Source organism: Clarias gariepinus, chromosome 1, assembly GCF_024256425.1.
Source record: "Clarias gariepinus isolate MV-2021 ecotype Netherlands chromosome 1, CGAR_prim_01v2, whole genome shotgun sequence".
Lineage (NCBI taxonomy): Eukaryota > Metazoa > Chordata > Actinopteri > Siluriformes > Clariidae > Clarias > Clarias gariepinus.
The window spans coordinates 10,762,836-10,779,951 of NC_071100.1; the positions used below are offsets into that span (position 1 = coordinate 10,762,836).

At 40.6% G+C, this 17,116-nt stretch overlaps 1 protein-coding gene across 1 annotated transcript; it reads right to left on the minus strand.

Moving 5' to 3' along the window:
• Positions 1 to 11,900: 11,900 nt before the first annotated feature.
• LOC128527908 (uncharacterized) lies at positions 11,901 to 15,950 on the minus strand. The gene is made up of 3 exons (XM_053500565.1): positions 15,894 to 15,950; positions 14,984 to 15,033; positions 11,901 to 13,909 (listed from the first exon to the last, which is right to left on the minus strand). The coding sequence occupies exons 2-3, from the start codon at positions 14,992 to 14,994 to the stop codon at positions 12,214 to 12,216; spliced, it is 1,707 nt and encodes a 568-aa protein (XP_053356540.1). The 5' UTR covers positions 14,995 to 15,033; positions 15,894 to 15,950; the 3' UTR covers positions 11,901 to 12,213.
• Positions 15,951 to 17,116: the final 1,166 nt, after the last annotated feature.

Genomic DNA, 17,116 nt, shown 5'->3' on the forward strand with positions numbered 1-17,116 from the left:
TCGCGAACCTCCCAGAGGGCCGTGCCCCACTCTCGGGCTCTGCCTGTAAGGAGGGTGATGATGTAAGCCACCCGTGACCGTTCTGAGGAGAAGGTGGATGCTTGTAGCTCAAAAATCAGTGAGCACTGGGAGAGAAAAGATCTGCATGTACCTGGCTCCCCTGCGTAGGTGGGTGGGGCTGGCAAGCGTGGTTCGCGCTGGGCTTCCGTGCTTGTGGACCGTGCTGAGTCTAATCGGAGATGTTGCATCTCCGTGGTGATGTTGGCGAGAGTCTCCCTGGTGGTGAGGAGCTCTTGCTGCTGCTTCCCGAGCAGAGTGCCCTGGTTCTTCAGAGCCACTCTCATCCTGTCGTACTCTGCTGGATCCATAACTGGCTGGATTATTCTGTCACGAGGTGAGAATGAGCAGGCGGAGAGATGGATCCAGGTGCAGAGAGGCAGGTGGTTCTGTGAGGCGTTGAGCGAGCAGAGCAAGAGATAAGGGGCAGTGTAGCAGTAGCAGGGCGAATCTGGATCGTAGTCGGGGGGCGAGAGCGGAAGTCCGAAGCCGTGTAATCCGTCAGCGGGGGCGACGAGCCAAAACAAACACTAGGCAGAGCCGTAGTCGAAAAACGAAAGCGAAAGTTCAAAGCCGTGAAATCCGAGTGCGATCATAAATCCTAAGCGTGAGACGAGAGGCAAAAACGGGGACAAAGCGTGGTCGGTAACGTGAGAAAGAAATCATGAACTTGAACGCGAGAGAACTGCGGCGAAAAACACACAATAATCCAGCGGCGCGCTTGCGCGCCGCACCTCCTTATAAGCCGGAAGAAATCAGCGCCAGATGAGAAGCCGGTGTGTTGGCGGGGCGGTCCGGGGGTGTGTGAGGAAGAGATGACAGCGTGGGAAAACAAACCAGCGTGGTGGAGAGCCTGACAGCGTGAGAAGGGAAATGTCAGCAGACGAGGGCGGTCTTTGATCAGCGTGGCGCGCTGAGAGCGTGACAACATCAGTGTCTTGTATTTGTAATATACAGTACAAGTGAACGTGATCCCAACCTAATACTTCTACACAGTGTACTACATAAGCAGTGCATGCAGTCAATGGGTTTGGGTTTGTCTTACCATATCTTATTGCTGCAGGGGTTCAGCATGTAAACATCAACATTCTCCATCAGGATGGCAGAAGTGCTCTAATGGAAAAAGCATAAACACACAATTAAGTATTATCCCGGCTCAAGAACTTTGAAAATGAGTTAGGAAACATCCTGTCTGCGCTATTTTGGGTCCGGGTTGATTCCAGGCCAGGCTTGATTCCCATCTCTGTACGCATGGAGTTTGCATTTTTTTCCCGTGTTTGATGGGTTTCCTCCAGGTACTCTGGTTTCCTCCCACAGTCCAAAGACATGCTGTGTGTGTGTGTGCCCTGCAATGGATTTACATCCTGTCCAGGGTGTACTGTACCCTGCCTTCTGCCCTAAGCCTTCTGGGATAGGCTCTGCGACCCTGAATAGAGGATAAAGCGGTATAGAAGATGAGTGAGTGAAAGAGAACCTGAGTTCGGTGAGTAATTGGGAACAGCTTAGAACTTGACAAATACAACTTTCCTTTAGCTTATATAAAAATAAATAAAATAACAGACAGAACATAGTTTTTAACTTTAGCCTTAGACTACTTTAGACTAAAAACTGCAACAAAAAGGCTATAGTCAAAATTGTGTTTCAACTCATTTTTACCTTAAGGACCACAGGTAATAAAGTGCACAACAAAAAAAATAAATAAATAAAAAAAAAATAAACAACTTTTATCTTCATATCTGTATCTGTCTATATTCAATTCAATTCAATTTTATTTTATTTGTATAGCGCTTTTAGCAATTGTCATTGCCGCAAAGCAGCTTTACACAATCAAAAGAATTATTTAAGTTTGTATGAAATGTGAATTTGTATGAGTCAAAATGGTCAGTTTGTCCCTGGTGAGCAAGCCGAGGGCAACAGTGGCAAGGAACTCCCTGAGATGGTAGGAAGAAACCTTGAGAGGAACCAGACTCAACAGGGAACCCATCCTCATTTGGGTGAAACAGAAAGCAGTAGTCCTGAACTATCGAACTGTCAAGTCCCCAGAGAAACAGTTGCCAACACCAGTCAAGGCCAGAACCATCTTCTAGGTAGAGAGAATCATCCCCAGACACCAGACGCATCCCAGAGAGACACACGGGGCATCCATTTGGCGAGATCTTCAACCAGAAGCGGGGCACCAGGATGGGTCAGACAGGTCCGGAGGGCAGAGGGAGTCTGGATCACTGGCAGCTCAGGAACGACATGTGTAGCTCGACAGAGTGAGAAAAAGAGTGAAAGGGGGAGACAGGAGGAGAGAGGAAAGAGAAAGAGGGGGAAAGAGAAGAAGAGGAGAGATGGCAGTTAGGTATGGTCACAGTCACACAATGTATAATGTAAATGTATATTAACTGTAGAGTGCAAGCAGAGACTCCGGCAGGACTAACTATGACATCATAACTGAAAGGGAGAAACAGAAGGAAACACAAACATGAGGGCTTCCTGACATGTAAAGCAAACAATCACCTCACTGTCAGCAAACCTGAGTGATCAATGAGAGTGGGGAAGACAGCATTCAAACATACCAGTTCACCCTAATACTCTACGTCCATGAGTCCCCCAGATCTGCTCCTTTACCTAAGGCAAATCTATTTATAAAAATCCGTCTACAAGTGTAACTCACTTCTCAGGACAGGCCTAACAGTTGTAGGGTTTACATAATAATGACAACGACTGACTGTCGCATTCTCCACCAATTTATGTAGACATTTTAATGTGGACACAATTAAATGTATATATAAACAGTTTGGAAGGTGAAAATTAATAAAGTTATTCAAGTACTGTTTACTAGATCAAGGAAAGTCACAAGAGCAGAGACTTGGGTTTAATCGTACGGTGTTACGTCCTTGGACGTAGTTTACTTATTAAATTGATTGAATGGATGTGTAAATGTGCGTGCCTTGGAGTGCGCAGTTTTTTTCTCTTTCTCTCTCTCTGTGTCTCTCTTGGTAGAGCCTGATTGGATCCAGCTGCAGGAAATTACGAGGCAAGCGAGAGTTTAAATGCTGGGAAGCAGAGCAGGACGCGAGGAGCTGTGTGTGTGCGCGTGTCGTTAAGCTCCTCCGTGCGTGTCTTGAATTGATTTGCCCTCCGTCTCCTGCTCCAGACAACTTTGGTGTGGTGTTAACAAATTTCGTTACTTCGTAACGAAAGTGTATCAAAATATACTAGTAATATTGCCAGTCCTTTGGGACGTTTAACTCATTTATTGTGGCTTACTTTTTATATTTAATAGCCTATCTGTAATTTCCTTTTCCTCCTGTTTAAATGGGAAGCTGTAGGAGGGGGATTGCCTTTTGAGTTTTGGTGACTTCTTATTTTCTCCTGGTTTTTGGCCAGTTAGGGAGACAGGAAAGGTCTCTGTATTTTCTTTTCCTTTTATTTAGTAGGTAAGTCAACGCTGCCAAGGCTAGTTAGTTTCTCGTTCTGTTTATTTTTTTGGCCTTGATCCCTTTCCGACCCGATGCTTCCTACTGTATCTACTTACTGTAAACAGAAATAAATCTGTTACCTTTTTTGTGGGAAATCTCTGTTGTAATCATTGAATCTGTGACAGGAGAGGGGCCTAACTTGTATTCCTTTTAATTCTTTTTTTTTTCCTTCTTGTCATCGGCCTTGCCAACCCTAGACTGGCCGGGACGTGACAGTTGGGGGCTCATCCGCTCGTTCATTATATTCGTGGAACCAATTTTTTTGCTTAGCTGTTTTTGAATTTTGGGTAGGGGAGGAAATTGGTAAAATGGATTTTGATTTAATAAAATTTACACTCTCGCCTACCGTAGAAGAATTTAATCGATGTAGAAAGAAGGATCTAATATTAATAGCTGAATTTTACAATTTAACTGTCCCTAAAGAGCAGAAGAAACAGGTCATTAGGAATGAGTTATACGACAAGTTAGTGGAGTTAGGCGTTCTACCTGGGCATGGTTCAGTGGAGGGTGCCGAGTCAGAAATTAAGGGAGAGGGCGCAGTTGAAGACGAAAATTCGGTGAGTGGTAAAAAAGATCCTCAAATAGTAGACCCTATGAAAACCGTTCGTTTAAAGGAGTTAGATCTGGCATTAAAAAAACAGGAGCATGAAACGCGACTAGTTCAGTTGCGGGAATTAGAGATAAAGATTGATCGGGATATCATGCTTCGGAAACTAGATTTGGAGGCTCAAATGCTGCGCAGTAAACCGGTCCCTCTGCCGTGCGTCAGGCCCCCTTCCAGTAGCTCTGAGGTTGGGCAACCAGATTTCGATGTGGGTAAGTACGTTAAACTGGTACCGCCATTCCGTGAAACCGAAGTGGACTCGTACTTTGTGGCTTTTGAACGGGTCGCGGTTAAATTAAAATGGCCTAAGGATATGTGGGCATTATTGTTGCAGTGCAATCTTGTTGGTAAAGCCCAAGAAGTTTGTGCAGCTTTGCCAATTGAAGATTCGTTAAGTTATGATATTGTGAAATTGGCTGTATTGCGAGCTTACGAACTGGTACCGGAGGCGTATCGTCAGAAGTTCAGGACTTGTTCAAAAACAGCTAAGCAAACGTTTGTGGAGTTTGCGCTTAAAAAAAAGCGCTGTTCGAGAAGTGGTGTCTCTCTACCAAAATTGCAACACTTGAAGATTTGCAGGAACTAATTTTGTTAGAGGATTTTAAAAATTGTCTACCTGAGAGCATGGTACTGCATTTAAACGAGCAGAAAGTCTCTAGATTGTCTGATGCTGCAGTTCTGGACGACGAATTTGTGCTTACGCATAAAACCGTATTTTCTCCAGTGCGCGTTCCTAAATTTATTTCCACTGTGGATGTAGGAAAAGATAAGGGAAACGTTTTTTTTAGACCTGCAAATGAGTTGAGAAATGCGGCACAACGGCCTGATAGGAAACGAGTTTGTTTTTATTGTCTTGAGCCTGGCCACTTAATCTCAAATTGTAAGGTTTGGCAGCAAAAGGCAGGTGGTAAGCCAAAAGGGGTAGCGTTTACCTCTGTTCCTGAACGGCCAGGTTCGCAAGCAAATTCTTCGCCCTTCGAGTCGTTTCTACAAACATGTACAGTAGCACTCGTAGATGATTCTTCCGGTCCTAAATCTATTATAATGTTAAGGGATACAGGGTCCGCCCAGTCAATTATACTGGAAAGTACACTACCGTTTTCGCCGAAATCATACACTGGTAATAATGTACTCATTCGTGGTATCGAAATGGGATGTTCTTCAGTGCCATTGCACACTGTCCATTTGGAATCCGACCTTGTTTCTGGCCCTGTGAACATTGGTGTGCATTCCCACTTGCCTGTGGAGGGGGTGGACATGATTCTAGGTAATGATTTGGCTGGAACTAAAGTTTTCCCGTACCCAATCGTATCTGCAGTGCCCGTTTTAAGCGACCAGAATAACGAGCAGGTGCTGTTCCCTGCTCTTTTTCCGTCGTGCGCTGTAACTCGTGCCCAGAAAAGAAAGTTTGACGATGTCCTTGACCTTTCGAGTTCGTTCTTGGTTTCATCGCCGGCGAGCACGGAATGTAAGTTACTTGTGCAACCGCAACTATCCCAAAATGAGTGCTTAAGGGAAAGTGATTCTGCTTTAAAAGTAGGTAGAAAACAGTTAATTGCTGCTCAAAAATCTGACGCATCGTTGCGTGCATGTGTTGAAGCTGCTGCAGGCAGAACGCAAATGTCTGATGCACCGGTAGGTCATTGTTGGGACGACGGTGTGTTAATGCGCTGGTGGAAGCCGTCCGATTCTGACCGTGAATGGGTTTATCAAATCGTTCTCCCTACCGGTTATCGAGCTCAAATAATGAAGCTAGCCCACGAGCATATTTGCTCAGGACATCTTGGTGTAACAAAAACGCACGGTCGTATTGCCAGGCATTTCTTTTGGCCAAGTATGAAATCTTCAGTATCTGCATTTGTTCGATCCTGTCGCATCTGTCAACTGGCGGGGAAACCTAATCAGTTAATTCCTCAAGCTCCGCTTCAGCCTATTCCTGTTATAGGAGAGCCTTTCGAAAGACTCATTCTTGACTGCGTAGGGCCCTTGCCTAAAGCTAAATCTGGTCATCTGTACATCCTCACAATAATGTGTACGGCTACGCGCTACCCAGAAGCCGTGCCCCTGCGCTCGATCACCACTAAAGCGGTAGTGAGGGAGTTAGTTAAATTCTGTTCCACGTTCGGATTACCTAAAGTAATTCAAACGGATTGGGGAACGAATTTCACCTCCAACTTGTTCGAACAGTTGATCAAAGAACTTCAAGTGCAGCATGAAATGTCAAGCGCCTATCATCCGGAGTCGCAAGGTGCGCTCGAGCGCTTCCATCAGACGCTTAAGTCAATGCTGCGCACCTACTGCATCGAAACTGGCAAAGACTGGGTAGATGGTTTGCCCCTCTTAATGTTGGCCGTACGAAGCACTGTGCAGGAGTCATTAGGGTTTAGTCCTGCCGAACTCGTGTTCGGTCACACTGTTCGTGGACCGTTGAACTTAATTCGCGAACAGTTTCTTTCTAAAGAGACTCCCCGGATGCCCATTCTGGAGTATGTAAGTACGTTTCGTGAGCATCTCCATAAAGCTTGGGAGGTAGCTAAGCAACATCTTTCTGATACTCAAGCCAGGATGAAAACGAGGTATGACCGTAAGAGTGTTGCTCGTAGTTTTCAACCTGGGGATTCCGTGCTTGTGTTGTTGCCTGTGCCCAGCTCGCTTATGCATGGGCGGTTTGTTGGCCCGTACAAAATTGGAAAGAAACTGAGTGATACAAATTACACTGTTCTCACTCCCGATCGACGGCGTAAAAGTAGGGTCTGCCACATAAATATGCTAAAAACCTTTGTTGACAGAACTAAACCTAGTGTGAATTCTAAAAATGACAGTGTGTCTGCCGTAAATGTAGTTGGTCTGGCTGTTGGTTATTTACCTGAGGCAGATGGTTTATTTGGCACAGATGCTCAAACTTCTTGTGGGAGGCTTGAAAATTCTGCTATTCTGTCCACACTGCCGTCTTATCTCTCCTATTTGCATGAAGAACAACGCAGTGATATTATAAAGCTGATCCACAGGTATCCCACACTGTTTAACGATGTTCCTTCTCAAACTAACGTGTTGGTGCATGACATTGATGTGAATCGAAGTCCGCCCATCAAACAGCATGCGTATAGAGTGAACCCGTACAAACGTCAGTTGATGAAAAATGAAGTTGAGTACTTGGTGCATAATGGTTTTGCTGTCGCCAGTCAAAGCCCATGGAGTTCACCTTGCATTTTAGTGCCCAAATCAGATGGTTCCCTTCGGTTTTGTACGGATTTTCGCAAGGTAAATAATGTAACCAAGGCAGACTCGTTTCCCCTCCCTAGAATTGAAGACTGTGTCGACCGAGTTGGTTCATCACGTTTTGTCACCAAGCCCTACCCAATCTTCTTAAAGGCTACTGGCAGGTGCCATTAACGCGGCGCGCCTCCGAGATCTCCGCTTTCGTCACGCCAGACTCATTTATGCAATATACTGTGATGGCCTTTGGTATGCGGAACGAACCTGCCACGTTCCAACGATTAATGCAGACTGTACTGTCGGAGATACAAGACTGTGAAGTTTATCTTGATGACGTAGTCGTTTATTCTATGTCGTGGGATGATCACTTATGCACCCTTAACTTAGTTTTAAAGAGCTTGGCTGATGCTCTATTAACCCTTAACCTTGGTAAATGTGAATTCGCTAAAGCGATGGTTACGTATTTGGGAAAGGTAGTGGGGCAAGGTCAAGTCAAGCCTGTGAATGCTAAGATTGAAGCTATCGCAGAGTTCCCTTCACCTACTAACAAACGTGAATTACGACGTTTTTTAGGAATGACCGGATATTACAGGGGGTTTTGTAGGAACTTTGCCACGGTGGTTGCACCCCTTACCGACCTCCTAAGCACTGCCCGCAAATTCACCTGGGATGAAAAATGTGAGTCCGCCTTTTGCTCTGCCAAAGATTTGCTGTGCAATGCTCCAATATTATCTGCTCCGAAATTCGATTTGCCCTTTACACTGCAGGTTGACGCTAGTGCTCGTGGTGCTGGTGCGGTGCTGATGCAGCCCGATGATGCTGATATTGAACATCCTGTGAGTTACTTTTCGAAAAAGTTCACCAAGTGTCAGCAAAATTATAGTACAATCGAAAAGGAGGCATTAGCCTTACTTCTAGCCCTCCAACATTTTGAAGTGTACCTAAGTTCTGGGAACCGAATTATAGTATACATGGACCATAATCCTTTAACGTTTCTGTCGCGTATGTCAAACTCTAACCAACGTCTAATGAGATGGGCATTGATTCTTCAGGAATTCGACTTGGATATACGCTATAAAAAAGGTGCAGAAAACCTGGTAGCTGATGCGTTATCCAGGGCTTATGTTGGGGAAAATTAATTGCATTTATATGTATGAAAAATCGAATGTGTAATTTGATTTTATTACAAACCTGGTTTTGTAACTAAGGGCGGGGGTGTTACGTCCTTGGACGTAGTTTACTTATTAAATTGATTGAATGGATGTGTAAATGTGCGTGCCTTGGAGTGCGCAGTTTTTTTCTCTCTCTCTCTCTCTGTGTCTCTCTTGGTAGAGCCTGATTGGATCCAGCTGCAGGAAATTACGAAGCAAGCGAGAGTTTAAATGCTGGGAAGCAGAGCAGGACGCGAGGAGCTGTGTGTGTGCGCGTGTCGTTAAGCTCCTCCGTGCGTGTCTTGAATTGATTTGCCCTCCGTCTCCTGCTCCAGACAACTTTGGTGTGGTGTTAACAAATTTCGTTAGTGTATCAAAATATACTAGTAATATTGCCAGTCCTTTGGGACGTTTAACTCATTTATTGTGGCTTACTTTTTATATTTAATAGCCTATCTGTAATTTCCTTTTCCTCCTGTTTAAATGGGAAGCTGTAGGAGGGGGATTGCCTTTTGAGTTTTGGTGACTTCTTATTTTCTCCTGGTTTTTGGCCAGTTAGGGAGACAGGAAAGGTCTCTGTATTTTCTTTTCCTTTTATTTAGTAGGTAAGTCAACGCTGCCAAGGCTAGTTAGTTTCTCGTTCTGTTTATTTTTTTGGCCTTGATCCCTTTCCGACCCGATGCTTCCTACTGTATCTACTTACTGTAAACAGAAATAAATCTGTTACCTTTTTTGTGGGAAATCTCTGTTTAGTTATGAATTCAGCAAAGTATGCAGCTTTGATTGTTTACTTGAGTTACATTTCGTTCTCAACCGTTGGTTGGCGTTGCTGATTGGTTGGTGCGCTGTTGTAGAGATGACGTCTTTTGGGAAAGCCATTCGGTGAGCCGTTGGTTGCCTGGTTACCGATGGCTGCGCTCCGGAACTTCTCCTGAGAGTTTCTTCATTGCGGGACTTTGGCGTTCTGGCACAAAGTCTCGTTGAGAGTTCTTGAAAAGCGGATGACGCCAGAAGCGACAACGTAGCACCCTCGAGGGTAAAAGCCCAAGTTGCTTGGAAGAGGTTGTTGGGGGTTGCAAGTTGTAGTAGTTGATTTAGACAGACAATTCTGCTTGAGCATTTTCTTTTGATCCTTTAAAGTCAGTCCATCTCATGGATGATTGGTCAAATCGGAAACAATTGCAGGGTTTAGCCACGCCTCACGTGGTTACCCCTTTCGTGCATATATTAGCCCGATGTTTCGGCTGTCACGTGGGGCCCACCCGGTTGGAGTTTTTAATGCCTTTTATAAAGTAATTTTGCATAAGCTCTGTTCATGCCACCGATTTCCTGTGTTCACTAACAATTTTTGAATAAAGCCAGCTTTAGATTGATATCAAACATTACATAACTTACCCACTCATTTCTTCCATTATCTAATAAAAGGGGTTTGTAAATGCTGATTACACCATTTAAGTTATGAAGAATCATCATACATACTCAGAGAAATAAAAGATACTGAGTAAATATTTTCGCCCTACTGGCACACTTTTAAGGTGGTTTAAAATAGTGTCCATGCCCTTGTTCATTGAAAGGCATGTGCTTTGGAGGTCAACAAAAGTGTCAAAGTGTAACTTGGTGGTCCCCCCCGCCCGCAACTCGGGATGAAGCTGTAAAACTGTCCGCTTTGTTTACTTTTGTTTTAAATTAATAACAAATCCATATATGCTACATGGTGCTTAGTAAATACTGGCCTTCCATAACAATAACTTTATGCATGAGCTAGCATGTTAATGTAGACCCATTAAGATTGTTGCGATTGTCTATCTCATGGACAAGCAGTTATGGGACAAAAACATGGTAAAGTGACAGTCGCCTGTATACACAGGCAAAAGAAATGAAAAAAACATCTACAATTTTATGATAAAATATATTCCTTACATTTTTTATCATTATACCATAAAATTAAAACCACCAGCCTGGAGGCTGTACTACTGTAGGTAACTTTTGTTACTAATCATAAATAAGCAGACTGAGAGGACCATTCATCTGACCATGGCACAGATGATCAATAGCTTAATTCTTTTTTTTTCTTGTTTATTCAGTATGATTTTTATAAATGAATAATATCTATTGCTGTTTTTATTTGGTAAATTTAACCTATAGGTGACCTGGTGGAGGAGACAGAAGTGATCCAACCCAAAATGTGACAACAGTGCCACCTAAAGACCTGTGAATTATGGAACAACAAAAAGACTATGGGTTATACTGTAGCATTTATACTGTATATCCTTATATCCTGTGGAGAGGGGACTTAGTATTGCTTACATGTTTTTGTTTTTTGTTTCATTTTTGTTAAATAAAAAATGGCACAATAAAAAAAGTTATATATCCTGTGGAGGGGGGACTTAAAATTGCTTACTTATTTTTGATTTTGTTTTTTCATTTTTGTTAAATAAATAATGGTACAATGAAAAAAATAAAAGTTATATGTTGATATTCAGCTGAGGTTGTATTTGATGAATACTAAGAACTGCTACAATCAGATGATGTTTATGATGATTTACCAATTTTACTATTGTCTCACCATTGACCTGGGCATTAAGTTGCTTTGATTGTGTAGAAGCTCACTTTCAGCTTTTGGGGCTAGTGTCTAACAGTGTCTGTTGCTACTGTAAGCATCAAAGGCTATGCTCCTTGACAACTGATGTCGCTATTACAGTGTGATTGGGTTTAAAAAACCGTGTTCTGACTTCCTGAGTGTTAAATACTTAAGTAATCTAACAATTAATGTAAATAGATAAATAATAATAAATAAATAAATAAATAAATAAATGCTTTAGAGTAGTAAATTAGAGCATTGATAAACATAAGGTTTAAAAGCAGTATAAAATAAAATCAAGCCCTACTAGTTTTAAAGCTGTGATTTTCTTCCCGTTAAAAACATAAGTGTATGAGGACATTTTAAGTTTTGTTTTGTTCGAAGTATTGTTACTATGATCAAAATGTTTTCTGATTAAAAGCGTTGGAATTGTTAGCTTTATAATTTTATAGCAAATTTTTTATATCTTCCATCTTCTTTAAGCAGTAATAATAATAATAATAATAATAATAATAATAATAATGGTATGCAGTAGTGGTATTTATCAGGATTATGAATTACTTGCAGTATTATTCAATGTTTGTGTCAGAAAGAGGCGACTCAGGCTCAGTGCAGATATATTTAATGAGAAAATCTGAGAAATAGGCATTTACAAAGAGAATACAGGTGCTATTGAAATACAAAATAAAGCTATTTAAGTAAATCAAGATAAAAGACATCAATCCATGAACAGTATAGATTGACAAGTAATGATGTTTTCTTTTTTCTTTTTTTTGTTGCAGCTTAAATACATTCATTTAAGGGGCTTTCCAAGCATTTAATGTGCATTACCAAACCAAAGCAAACTATTAATTGCATTTCTAAATAAGCACAATGCCTTTTATTAGTTAAACAAACAACTGCATGTTCATAATGGTTTATGTATTACATGCTATATGGCCATGATTAATCTCATGAATTTATTTTGTACCAGCAAAAACATTTTTACTTGACTGAAACCTCTCCTGCATACTCTATTACATCAATAACACTACTATTATATTACTACTAATAACACTACAATTATACTCTTAATTTAGATATGCTTACAATTTCTTCTTCTTTGCATGTTTCCTGGCCATATTAAATATTTTATATTCACTTTTTATTAGTTAAAGCATTCATTAGTCTACTGAAATATCCAGCCGCAGCATTAACTGTTTCCTCTGATTCAGGCTTAAGTTCTCTCAGCTTTTTCAGATTACAAGCAACTACATCTTTTCCAGTTTCCTCAGCTCGAGGGATCAAGAAGTCGATAGTCTGAACAATGAAAGCAGAGTCTGACTTTAAAGCAATCTTACACAGTTTTATGATGGCGGTGTACGCTTCTTCTATCAGGTCGGCTTTTTGCTTTTCATTCTTGTCGATGTCTTCTTTCAATCTCTTCACTATATTTATTTTTTCCTCTTTCTCTTTCTTGTTGCTTTCCAAGTCTTCTCTGACATTTTTAAATGATTCTGTGTCAAACTTGGTATCTGATTCAGATACATTGTTCCCTTCATATTTCTTTATAAGTTCATTATAACTCATTACGGTGTCTTTGCTGCGTGTGACATACTTCTTGTTCTCTTTGACATGTTTATTGTGATGACATTTACCTGTACATGAAGTGCAGTGGTCATTTTTCATGACAGAACACCGTGAAGCACCTATCGCAGCCCAGCAGCCATACTCATGACAGTTTTCCTGACAGACAGAACAACTGGTAGCCTTCCTGTTCCACCATGAAGCATTTTCAATAGGTACTTTTTCTCTGAAAGATGTGGTGACTTTAAAAGTAAAGTTTTCATTTTTCTTAATCTTCTCTTGATTTTCCTCAAGTGCTTTCTGGATCTGAGCCAGTTCTTTCCCTTTGCGTTCCACAAAGTCAATACGGTCTTGTAGATTAGTAATACAGGCTTCAAGTCGTTTGGACTCCTTCAGAACCTCTTCAGTCTGCTTTAAGCTTTTTCTGTTCTGCTCTTTCAGTGAGTCAAAGAAATCATTTAAACTCTCCTCTGTTAGTTCCCAAGCTGTCTGAAGAGCTCTGTTATACTTTTTGATCCTCCTCTCAGTTTGCCGATTGTTAAATAAGTAATGCTCAGGTTCATTTTCTTCATCTTTCCTGCAGGGAATCCTTGCTTTCTTGATGGCATTAAGAGCATTATCTGGAGGTAATCCATCTGAGTGAGTGATAAACATGACAATGTTGTTCTCTATGTCTTTACCAAATAAGGACAAAACTGCATCAAAGATGTATTGCTGTCTGTCAGAAAGTCGATTCTCAGATGCCTTTACTACCAGACACACTGCATCGATTTCTTTTACTCCAGTGTCACTCTGAAACAGTTTGAACAGATTCTCAGCGATCTTTTTATCCACATCTGTTCCCCTGGTGTCTCCATAACCTGGAGTGTCAATGATGGTAAAACAGGTTGCGTTGTCTTTGGCAAAGACCTCATACACAGTGATTTGACTTGTTTGACTTTGTGACTGATCTGACGTGGGATTATCTCCTTCCTCTTCTGTAACTTCAAACCACACTTCATCTGTAAACTTCACACCGAGTATATAATTCACCATGGCATTGATCAGAGTAGTTTTGCCTGTACCAGTTTCTCCAACCATCAGAAGGATTTTGTTTTTCATGTTGCTGTCTCGTTGTCCAAATGTCCATTTTCTTACTGAGTCATTCTCATTTAGATTAGTTCTGGTTGTGAGGAGACGATATCGTGAAGGTGGATCTTCAGAAGAGGAGGATATTAATTGACTCTTCTTAATTACATCACGTACGGCCTCTGATGCTGCTTGTAATCTAATACTGTAGGTGTTTAACATAAATAACATTTATTAAAATTTATTTTTGTTTTATGACATTTTCTGTTTAGATTTGTGCTGTCTCAAACATTACTTAAAAAAATTCCTGGTACATTATGCCAAAGCTCTTTTCTAAAAATAAAAATCTTATAATATATACTCAGCAAAAAAAGAAACGTCCTCTGACTTTTAACTGTTTTTACTTTCAGTAAACTTAATGTGTAAATATTTGTATGAACACTAAAAGAGTCAACACCAGAAGACATAAACTAAAAATGTTTCACAATGTGTCCCTGAATGAAGGGAGGCTCAAAATCAAAAGTACCAGTCAGTATCTGGTGGCCACCAGCTGCTTGAAGTACTGCAGTGCATCTCCTCCTCATGGACTGCCTATTGCGGACAGTCTGAGCACTGATGGAGGGATTGTGTGTTCCTGGTGTGACTCGGGCAGTTGTTGTGGCCATCCTGTACCTGTCACGCAGGTGTGATGTTCGGATGTACCGATCCTGTGCAGGTGTTGTTACACGTGGTCTTCCACTGCGAGGATGATCAGCCGTCCTTCCTGTCTTCCTGTAGCGCCGTCTTAGGCGTCTCACAGTGCGGACATGGCGATTTATCGCCCTAGCCACATCAGCGGTCCTCATGCCTCCCTGCAGCATGCCTAATGCACGTTCACGCAGATGAGCAGGGACCCTGGGCATCTTTCTTTGGGTGTTTTTCACAGTCGGTAGACAAGTCTCTTTAGTGTCCTGCGTTTTTAAAACTGTGACCTTAAATGCCGACTTTCTGTAAGCTGTTAAGGTCTTAACGATCATTCCACAGGTGCATGTTAATTAATTGATTATGGTTAGTTGAACATGCATGGAAAACATTGTTTAAACCCTTTACAATGAAGATCTATAAAGTTATTTGGATTTTTACAACATTATTGTTGAAATACACAGTCCTGAAAAAGGGACGTTTATTTTTTTGCTAAGTGTATATATTTGTTATTTGTTCATTTTCTCAAAGTACATAATTTTGTATTTAGAAAATATTACATCACATTAAAATGTTCTAACTGTTTACTTACCTAGTAGCCATAATGTGTGCTGAAGTTTAAACTGAAAATCCTGAAAAGACCTGTGAAGTCAATAAATATTATTCTTGAGGTCTATTTGAACATCTGTTATATAGTTTATAGTTGGTATATAAATCAACTATATAACAATTGTTCAGTAAATTATGTATTGATCCCAACAGAAAATTGATGTGCAATAATATAATTTAAAGCTGAGTCAATAAACAATCTTCACCTCCATTGTTTAAATAAGAGATACAATACAATTAATACAAAAATACAATTATTTTACTTTTCACATGTCAGTGTTTGTAATTTTTTTCGCTTTGTATTAAAACCTAGTTACACTAAAAAGGGGTCTGGAATCTAACTTTTGGTGCGGTGTAGGCCTAGTTCAACCAGAACTTAACCAAAACCCCAAAACAGACAAACAACAACTTAACCAAAACCCAAAGTGTATTAAGTGACACAAAACAAACCAAAAAGGTGCACCAAAAAAAACACAATACATACAAATTATATACAGTATATATAAAAAATGGATCTTTGTGTGTATGGATGGAAGGAAATGTCCAGAGTCCGGGTTATTATGGAGGGTGTTTCAGTTTGTGTGTGTTGCAGGAGAAAATGTAATGATAAATCCATGGCACAAATGGTCAATAGTTTAATTATTTTTTTATTCATTGTGATTTTTAACATTTTCTCTTGCTATGTTAAATTAAGGAAGTTTTTTTTTTTGTTAGACAATATTAATGATTTTGTTTGGAGTCAGAAATGTCACAAAACTTGGCTAGTTGCGATTAGCTTTGATGCCTTTATAATGCTATAATGTTGTATAATGTACAAATCAATAACAAATGTGAAAACATCTGCATTCTGTTTAAGATTCAAGACTACTAGTGAAAATGTAAATGGTACATACCTGTGTTTCAGGGAAGCTCACGAGAGAAACAAACACAGACTGGCGTTAGAACTATGACTCACTGACTATATACTCAGGGACATCCCACAGAATGATGTTATGAGAGATCAGCCAATGAAAATCACTGAGAATAAATATTATATATTTTGGCACATACTGTGTGTGTGTGTGTATGTGTGTGTGTGTGTGTGTGTGTGTGTGTATGTATATATTGTGGCGTAGGCGGGGCTTCGTCTGGCGACCATCATGCCTTCCGGGAGGGGTTGCTGTGTGTTCATCCTGTTGGGGAAGGGTGTTTGGGTTAGTGGCTTCGGCCATGTTGTGTGTGTGTGTGTGTGACCTGTTGAATGTGCTCCAGTTTCTGCTAAGGCTAAATTGGATGTAGGTTCTCGTGTGAATGTGCTGCTCATGCTATACATGTGTGTGCAAAATAAAGTACTCCCAGCCATTGCATTGGGCAGCAATTGAGCTCACTCGTCTCTCCAATGTCCTTTCCGGAGGTAAAACGCTACAATATACATATATTTATGTATTTTTTCTGAGGAAAACATACACACTATTAGAGTATTTATATACCACGGTATGCATAATGTGCCTGACTGTAAACAGTGTACATACTCAACCCAAATTTCCAGATCAAAGGTCGCTGCACTGTAAATAAAATGAAAAAAAGCTATCTTAACGTAAAAACTTTCAGTAACAAGTTGAACAGCTCTTTTAAGTGAAGAGGAATTTATTACATTGCTGTTTAGTTGACACAACATGTACCCAGTTCACGTGTACCAGACTCAACTTGTAATACAAAAATTTTATCAGTTTAAGTAGTATTAGTTGTGGGTTGTGGGTAATTAATTACTTTTCTCTAGGGTTGACTAAGACCATCTTTCCATCTACTCAAAAGTTGTCTCCCATTTTAGCCCATTCATGTGGTTTGTTCAAGTTATTGTTTTTTCGACAAAACAAGTTGGCCTAACAATACCCGAACTATTAAAACACACAAATTTACTTTATTCTTTCAAAACTAGTCAAAGTTAAAACAGTAATCTGCCGTGAGCAGGAAAATACTAGTTCTATCTTGCTTAAAGGTCAGTAAAATACCTGGATAACACCAGATGCTTATCGGTATCGTATTGATTCCTTTATATTACAATAACCATTTTTAAAAACTAGCAAAGATGAAGTTTTTTTTTTTCTCCTCAATGTGTCAGGCATCAAAAAAAAAA